The sequence below is a fragment of the Rhagoletis pomonella genome, unplaced genomic scaffold (assembly GCF_013731165.1).
Source record: "Rhagoletis pomonella isolate Grant_MI unplaced genomic scaffold, Rhpom_1.0 Rhpom_scaffold_00066, whole genome shotgun sequence".
Taxonomy (NCBI): Eukaryota; Metazoa; Arthropoda; class Insecta; order Diptera; family Tephritidae; genus Rhagoletis; species Rhagoletis pomonella.
Genome location: NW_023458620.1, coordinates 218079 through 227840, shown reverse-complemented (window position 1 = coordinate 227840; position 9762 = coordinate 218079). Strand labels below are relative to the sequence as shown.

Below are 9762 nucleotides of genomic sequence, written 5' to 3'. Positions count from 1 at the left end.
TCTCTGAGGTTGGTATTTCAATACGGTGAATATTTGGCTTACATTATCGAATCTTCGAAAAGATTCCAAATTCAATCGATTTTCTACATCTTGCTTAAAAACTCCATATAAAAGGCAACTAGTTTCCTTATCCCAAAAATGGATTCATTTATGTGCTTAGCAGAAGAAGTCACAGAGTTCGAGTCCGACTTCCTTGCTTCGTCAATATCAGAGCAAAATAAGCATGTCCTTGCTATTCAGCAAGAAGAACTCAAAGCTCTATGGGAAAAAACAAAGCTAGCCTACGATGCCGTCAATACCTCTGACGAATTTTCACAAGAAGATAAGAGGACATACAGAAAAATAAATAGAGGCGCGTTTGCAAGTTATGTAAACTGCATGTCGTCTTTGGCTGGTCAGGCTGAGAAACTATCAAAAGAAAAAAGGGATGTAGAACAGAAGCCTATGCGAAAACACAATATTCACCTTCCACCGTGTGATAAAGATGTTTTCAAAAGCGATTATCTGTCTTGGCCAACATTTCGAGACATGTTCACGGCCATCTACATCTCGAATCAGGAGCTTACTCCGGTTGAGAAGCTATATTACCTCAACCAAAAAACCAAAGGAGAAGCCAAGGACATTGTAAGTAAGTGCCTAATAACTAATGAAGGCTTCGCAACAGCATGGGAAAATTTGTGTGAGCGATACGAAAATAAGCGTATTCTCGTGAACACACAACTAAAAATATTATTCAATTTAAATTCAGTGGAATGAATGTGGTAGCTCTATTAAAAGATTGCAGAGGGATATTAACAATTGTTTGTCATCCCTCAAGAGTCATCAAATTGACATTTCAAATTGGGACTCAATTGTTATATATCTATGCTCGACTAAACTGCCTGACAGCACTTTGGCTCTATGGGAACAAACCATAGACCACACAGGCGATTTACCGAAGTGGGAAGATATGGACAAGTTCCTATCTAACAGGTTCCAAACCCTGGAAACCATGACAGGCTTAAAGGGTACAAAAGCGGTTAAGGCGCCAAAGCCGCAAAACACTAAAACTCCTTCAGAAGCCCATACCAAAAGACTTGGTGCATTCCAAGCAAGCGTGACCAAGTTCATTTGTACAATGTGCCAAACGAATGAGCACAAACTACGCCGCTGTTCCAAATTTTTGAAGCTTACGCCTGATGAGAGGTTTAATTACTTAAAGAGCAACAACAGTTGCCTGAATTGTCTGAGTGCTGCACATACCGTGACGAGGTGCACAAGCCTCTTTAATTGCAGCATGTGCCACTCGCGACATCACTCGCTCCTGCACATTCAGACAAATGTGCCAAAGGCAACAGCGGCTCGAACGCCGCCGGGACCTGCCTAGGGACACGATATCGAACCGAAAGTATCGATATGGTACTCATTTAAAGTATCGCTTTAAAAATATCGGGTACCCATTAATATCGGAATAAAAAGACTCGATATTCCAAATATCGATACCAAAATCCAAAAAAATTTATCTGAATATAGGTTTCGCATATAGGCCACTGGGGTGTAGTGGTTAGAAGTGCGCAACCCTTGAAAATGAAAAACAGCTTCCCATAAAATACAATCGCCGTTCAAAGTCGACATAAAACTGTAGGCACCCTCTTTGCGCCACAACATTAGGGCCCACGCGACAAATCGGAGGAGAAGTTCGGCCAAACACTAACATATTGTGTAAGCGCCGGACTTTATTATTATTACAACACGTAGAGATTGAGGTGTTGACTTAAACATTAATTACAGTTTAAAAATGTTCATATTTAAATCAAGTGAAAAGTCTTAACCAAATGGATTTTTCCATTATACATACACTACGTACATATAATGGAAATATTCAATTCAAATACTCCCGTACTAAAATGAAGCATTTTTCACTACACGGATGGCGTTTTGCTCGTCTCGGATGCTTTTTGATATGTAATTAAGAAAGTATATGTAATCAAAATATAGTGATAGGTATAGTAGTTTTGTAACTAGACCAAAGATAGTTCAAAAATTTAAAGCAATATAATGTAAAACAGGTGAATTGTACTAAAAGTGGTCCGAATGTAATGCATAAGGTACGAGTTTTGTTCTAAAATTGGTTAAAATGTCAGTTTTAGATCAAAACTCATACCTTATGCATTACATTCGGACCATTTTTAGTACAATTCACCTGTTTTACATTACATTCCTTTATATGTTTGGACTATCTTTGGTCTAGATACAAAGCTTCTTTACCTGCGACTATATTTTTCGAGCAATTGGACCAGTCTTTCCTTCAGCGCGCTGTGCATGCTTTGTATACATATACCTTCTTAATTGCATATCAACAAGCATCCGAGACGTGCAAAACGCCAACCGTGTAGTGAAAAATGCTTCATTTTAGTACGGGAGTATTTGAATTGAATATTTCCATTATATGTACGTAGTGTACATTGTGTATTTTTCGAGCGATTGGACCAATCTTTCCTTCAGGGATAATGCACTAATCGCGCGCTGTGATGTTGATTCAAACTCAACATTTGAAAACACCTTTACATGTATGGCTGCAGCTGAGTGTGCAAATACGCTTGATACAATTAGTTGCGGCCAAGAGGGTCCGGGTTCAATTCCCATCAGACGGAACATAAAATTAATTTTTTTTCTTCTTAATTACGAAAAAGCATCTGTGCACTTCACAACCACATATTTTATAACGTATATACTCAAATTTAAAACGAGTTGGGTTGGTGCTCTTTCATATACGTATTTTTTTCAATTTAGCACGTTTTTTTTTTTAATTCTAAAATTTTCTTCCCTCAGTGTTGGAATGTGAGTTTATGACATTCGATACGATACTAGGGTTCTGGTACTCGATTCCAAAAAATATCGTTTTAAAACTATCGAGTAGAAAATATCGGTATCGAATGCCAAAAGTATCGATATGGTATCGTATCGTATCGAAATTCGTGTCCCTAGACCTGCCAATAACACCGCATCTTCCTCTCAACAGGCTCAAGCAAAGCGCAGCTTTAATAATAGAACACATAACAATAAAAGCAAAGACGTTAAGTCTTGTTATGCTAACACAAATTCAGGTGTGCTTAAGAGCACAGCTCGCGTAAATATACGTCTCAATGGCACAGATTTTTCAGCTCGAGCACTTATTGATTCTGGTTCTGAGTGCTCGTTCATAACAGAACGACTCAAACGCAGAATCAACCTGCCAGCTAAAAGGATACATGCCCAAGTCTCGGGTATTACGAATGCAACTTCTGCGCAGGTCAAAGAGGCATGCAGCATAGAACTTCGATCCCCGTTTGATCCATTGTTCAGCCTGCATGCAACAGTGCTCGTCCTAACAAGACTAACCGGAAATCTACCATCCTGTCATATCAGCGCTATGACTATGCAGGCATTTCCAGGGCTTGTTCTAGCTGATAAACGGTTCTACGTTAATGAAGAAGTAGACCTCGTACTTGGCGGAGATATTTATCCCCAAATTATTTTATGCGGCCTGAAGAAAAATGTACTCAGTACACTCCTCGCCCAAGAAACCGTGTTCGGTTGGATATTAACCGGTTGCACAGATGCGCCCAATCCAACCAACAATATAGTTTCGCATCATAGTGAAGTTGCCTTGGAAAAACAACTTACTGCATTCCGGGAAATAGAAGACATACCAAAAAATAAAAGCTTGAACGAAGACGACAAATACTGTGATGAACTTTATCGGAAGACAACTCGTAGACGAGAAGACGGAAAATACGTACTCTCGCTACCATTTAGGCAGGAATTTCCCGCAAACATCTGCCTAGGCCCTTCTCTTAAAAAAGCATGGTCTCAGTTCTTCCGGAATGAGACACGGCTTGCAAAGGATACCGTCCTACAAAAAGAGTATAATAGGGTACTAGCTGAATATGAATCACTAGGACACATGTCCAGAATAAATGATAGTAATTCAGCAGCCTCTTCCGATAACTACTTTTTGCCTCACCATGCTGTAATAAAGGCAGAAAGTACCTCCACTAAAATGCCTTAAGCCCAACGGCTAATGGCACAAGTCTGAACGACGTACTTCTCCCAGGTCCAGTTCTCCAAGCAGATCTTCCGATCCTTGTACTCCGCTGGAGGTTATACAGATACGTTTTTAATAGTGACATCGAGAAGATGTACCGACAAATTTGGGTGGATAGCAACCATACCAAATATCAACGGATAGTTTTCCGTACAAACCCGAACGAACCTGTAAGTTTATACAAATTAAAGACTGTAACTTTCGGGATTAATTGTGATCCTTACCTCGCGATAAGGACACTTTTACAACTGGCTGACGATGTAGAAAGTTCTTCCCCAATAGCATCTAACATACTACGAAAATGCATGTATGTGGATGACGTGCTAGCTGGAGGACACAGCATCGACTCTACCGTAAAAGCAAGATATGAAATCTCTGAAGTGCTACGGTCAGCCGGTTTTCCGCTAAGGAAATGGACCTCAAACTGTGCGGAAATTCTAAAGGAAATTCCAAAAACGGATCTACTCAGTGAAGACTTTTTGGCATTCGAAGATACCAGAACGGTTAAGGCTTTTGGCATAAGATGGAATGCCCATACCGATCTATTTTATTTCATGGCAAGACCATTGGAGGACCGCGAGACACTTACAAAAAGGGCGATACTATCAGCTATCGCCAAGCTATTTGATCCGCTAGGATGGCTTGCTCCAATAGTCGTCGTGGCCAAAATAATCATGCAGAGTATTTGGCTAGAAGGCACAGACTGGGATGAGACTGTGTCTTCTACTACTATGGAACGATGGCAGAATTTTACCAAACATTACCATGAAATAGACAATATTAGAATACCTCGATGGGTACACTTCGCACCAGGAGATGACATCCAGATACATGGTTTCTGCGACGCATCGGAGAAAGCATATGCGGCTACTGCATACATGCGTGTCAAACGAGATGACAAAGTTTTGGTCAACCTTCTTTTGGCAAAAACCAAAGAAGCTACTGTCAAAACAATATCGCTACCACGCCTAGAGCTTTGCGGAGCCGTACTGCTCGCGGAAATCATAAAATCCGTAATCAACAACCTAAACCTAGGGCAAGTGAAAACATATCTTTGGACAGATTCGACCATCGTACTCGCATGGATACGAAAGCCGCCTTGTTCTTGGTCAACTTTTGTCACACACCGAATTACAAAAATAGTAGAAAAAGTCGGTAACAGGGACTGGTTACGTGTAGACTCGGCTTCGAATCCTTGGCTAGCAGATTGCCTGCGTCAGAGTTGGTGACCAATTTTTTGTGGTGGCAGGGACCTTCTTGGTTGCAAGAAGACAACTCTAAATGGCCTGCTCAAGAAATTAACTATAACACAGAAGTTGAAGAAAAAAGGCACACGCTTATGCATGTAAATGATATCGATATCCTTGACCGGTTTTCAGATCTACCGAGAGCCTTGAGAGTGTTAACATATGTCAGGAGATTCTACCGAAGAACTCACCCGAAAACAAGGGCTTTATTTCAGGAAAATTCTTGTTTAATTTCATCAGATGAAATTAAGACGACGACACATCTCTTGATAAAAATCAACCAGAAGCAACACTACGGTGAAGAATACAGGAATTTTAAAACTACAAAACCCATCGATGCAAAGAGTGAAATCCTTCCGCTTAATCCGTTCGTCGACAAGCACGACATCATCAGGGCTGGAGGTCGCCTCGGAGCATCCCAGGACTTAGCATATAATGAGCGCCATCCAATCATTATTCCGTATAACTGCAGATTGTCCCGTCTTATCGTCCTGTTGATTTACCAAGTCTCCTTACACGGAGAAAATCAACTCATGTTACGCCTTATCCGTACCCAGTACTGGATTCCCAGGGTAAAAAACATGATTAGGTCTACCATCCACAATTGTAAAATTTGTAACATCTACAAAAAACGATCTCAGACGCAAATTATGGGAACTCTTCCTCAGGAACGCACAACATTTACGCGCGCGTTCACGAATACGGGAGTAGACTTCACGGGACCCTTTGAAATTAAAAGTTACCGGGTTAGAGGTTGTCGAATTTCCAAAGGCTATGTTTGCCTATTTGTTTGTTTCACCATTAAAGCGATTCACTTATAAGCTACCAATGACTTAGTACCCCATCCTTTCTAGCAGCATTTGCTCGGTACGTGGCTAGAAGAGGATGCCCGAAGAATATCTATTCCGACAATGGTACAAATTTTGTCGGAGCTTCGCGATCTTTACGATGTGAATTCAAAGCTTTTTTGTCTGACGCGCGAGACAAAACGATTTCCAAATATAACCATCAAACACTTACATGGCATTTTATACCTGATGCCGCCCCTCACATGGGAGGACTCTGGGAGGCAGGTGTAAAAAGCTTTAAAAGCCACTAAAAAGGTGGCGTCCGCTCTCAAATACACCTTTGAAGAGCTCAGTACGCTTTTATGCCGGATTGAGGCATGTCTCAATTCGCGACCACTGAGTCCCTATTCAAATGAGCCAAATGATCTGAAGGCGCTTACCCCAGGCCATTTTCTCACCGGTGGACATCTTATGGCTCCACCAGAACCTGAAGTGAGAACCCTGCCTCCATCGTCAATCGATGGCAAAAACTAAAGGCACTGCATCAGACGTTTTGCAGGCGATGGAAAGTGGAGTACTTAGCCGAACTACAAAAGCGAATTAAATGGAAGCACCCCAAGGAGAATATGAAAACAGGTGATCTCGTTGTTATAAGGGAAGACAATCTGCCTCCAACTGAATGGAGATTGGGGCGAGTTGTCAACTTACACCCGGGTACCGATGGTAGGGTGCGCGTAGTGGACATACTGACGGAGAAAGGTCAAGTCACTAGACCCCTAGTGAAGTTGGTTCTGCTCCCGCAATACAACGATGGAAACTTGGAGCCAAAAACCGCCTCATAAATTACCCTTCATCGCCTTTATTATATTCCACTTCCTTTTACCATAACATTCCACTTCTAGGTAAGAGGAGGGAGTCCATGTCTAACTTTTTTTTTAGATAATTTGCTTTTATTTTTACATATCTTTTGTGTTTTTTTAAAATATTTTTTATTGTATTTGCGGTGATGGTTCTTAACCGAGTTAGCCCGGGTTGATCTAGCTACACTAAAACGACCATCCTCAGATCTGAATTCATAATTAAAATAATTGCAGAAGTAGCGAGCTACTCCGCCTCAGAATGATACGAAAGCGGTCGAAAACTAGCAAGTTTAAGCGTACTTACAGTTCTTTTAATGTTAAAGTAAATTATTCGCACACTTGCTGGTTTTCTACACTCTTCTTTTTTCAAAATATATTAACTTGGCCAAGCTTAAAGTCAACCACCCCGCCCGAAGTTAGAATGTAGAATTTTAAGAAAACTTAGCAATCCTTTATAAACTCACATAACTTAGGGTCCACTGCGGTCCGATGCAGAAAAAAATTGTTGACTAGCTTCTCGTGATGTTCGAGGTATCCATATGATGTATCGCTTTTCGCAACCCTACCCTTCGAAGCTTCGATATTCGAATTTTAATCGAATTTTAGCTCCAAAACGGCGAATTTTTGAAATCGAACTTTGCGTTGCTAAAATTCGGACAAAAGCGAATTTTTCTAGGAAAAAATCGAATTTCATATTTATTTACAAAAAAATCAACTCTTCAACTTTATTCTTTCTGACTAAATTTGTCATCACTGTGTGTGGCACTCCATTTGCCTTAGGGATGCAAGTAAAAAAAATACATGTTTTTCGAACTGATGCATCGGGACAAAAACATCTGAGCCTAAAAGGAACTCAAATTTAAAATTTTTCTTTTGTACTAAACTAGTTTTTTTGTTGATTTTTTATAATTTTTTTTTTTAATGTGTAGAGGCTTTTACGTCGTGGCATGAAGCTTTCACCTGAGAAGACCCCTAGTAAAATTTCCAGAAGAATGATTTTCTAGAATATATCAATCCTCTAGCGACCTTCCAAATTTGCTTTTGGCGCGATTTCCTGAAGTAAGAGTCAAATAAAAGCCTTTTGAAATGTTCTACAAAAATATTTCCCATGATATTTTATTATATATGTCTTAAACTTTGATTTCGCTCAGACATTTTATTTTAACTATTTTTTCGACTTTTTTCAAAACTACTTAGGCCGAGACATGAAAACTTTAGTAGGCCATGAAATAAAACAACGAGCTAACTTTTGCAAATCCACGGAGTGTTTTATTACTGGATGGGTATACTTTCAGAGAATGTCAACAAAATCCTGGCTGGTTTCGGCTGTCCCATAGTGTAATTTGAGTTTAACTTTTTAGACAGGTGGCCACTCTCTTCAAGCATCTCAAAAATATCTTAATTGTTGCATAATATTCTAAGCACAACACTTTTTAACTATATTCGACTTTTCAAACAGGTGGAACCCCTCCTAAATGTAATTAAAAAATAAGGTTTGTTCAAAACCATTTCGATTGATACCCATATTGGGGTAATTTATTTAACTTATTAAATAATTTGATTTTGATTTTCTTATATGCATATGGCACAAAACTAAAACCATATTACACATGTACAGGGCAAGCCTTTTCATTTGACGCCTACCTCCTTTTTGAAAATCGAACGAAAGATACAGATTTTATGACTTGGTGTTAAATATTTAATGTAAACATCTGCGGAAGCGATTATTTGAATTTGACACCTCGAACTCGATTAAGAAGTTGAAATAAAAAAAAAATTTTGGAACATCGAATTTGCACCACCGAATTTCGAATCGAATAATCGAATGGTTGGGCAATGTTCGAAATTCGGAAAAAATTGAATTTCAACCCCCCACTACCCATCCCTAGTGTGCCCTAAAAGAACGCGCATGTAAATGACAATGTGATAGGGCCCTTAACAATATCCACTTCAAAGCGTGGTTTTGCTACGCATCTTACCGATTTCAGCATTGAGATCCAGTTCAGGCTCATCTTCAGGGTCTACAGTGTGGTTGGCAGTGAAATTTATGACGATGCTCTCCGTATCACTCTTCTTGGTTAATTCCACATCACCGTCAACCCGCTTAACGCTGAAGCTATCCAAAGTGGTGGGATTCGTCGAAATATTTGGTGATTTACGTTCAGCCAAAATTTCGTCAGTAAGGAATTCGACAAGCTCACGTTCACCCTTGGTGTGCATGTGCTTGGCGCCGCCGTAGCTCAAGCTGGACTTTTGCAATGAACCCGAAGCTTCAGGATTTTCGAACATGTGCTAGAGCGTTCGAGTAAAATCATGCCTGCCAAATACATTCTTTTGATGCGTTCGATGAATTTGCAGCAATTAGGCTGCTACCGAAACGAGGCACCGATTTTTTGTTGCATTATTCATCTGTTCCACTCAATTTAGTCAAAATTGCGTTGACAAATGCATCCGCTGCAGTCAACTCTTTTATTTTAACCTCATGGGTGTTCATGTTGGTCTTATTTTTCCGGAAAATAACACCAGCAGAAATTATGCCAAGCAACCTCCTGTAATTAAGAAAGAATTACATTCAAACACAGCTATATAATACAATATTTTTCACATACTCACCTAATCTTCAGATTACACAACCGCCGCGTGCCAGAAAAAGTATTACAATTGAAAAGAAATATGAATTCGCCGTGTATGTATACGGATTTCCATTGAATTCATTCTGACATTTTTTGCAATGAAAAAATGTACATATGTATGTATACGCTTTCCATTGTATAAATGCACCTTGAATGGCTTCTGACATT

General features: G+C 39.7%; 1 protein-coding gene across 1 annotated transcript; it reads right to left on the bottom strand.

Annotated features, from left to right (window-relative positions):
- Positions 1-8901: 8901 nt before the first annotated feature.
- LOC118749845 (complement component 1 Q subcomponent-binding protein, mitochondrial-like) lies at positions 8902-9489 on the bottom strand. The gene has a single exon (XM_036484625.1). The coding sequence runs from the start codon at positions 9248-9250 to the stop codon at positions 8912-8914; it is 339 nt and encodes a 112-aa protein (XP_036340518.1). The 5' UTR covers positions 9251-9489; the 3' UTR covers positions 8902-8911.
- Between the last annotated feature and the right edge of the window lie 273 nt (positions 9490-9762).

Bases quoted from the DNA above. Each gene is read 5' to 3' on its own strand.
- LOC118749845 (XM_036484625.1), bottom strand. From the start codon at position 9,250: ATGTTCGAAAATCCTGAAGCTTCGGGTTCATTGCAAAAGTCCAGCTTG.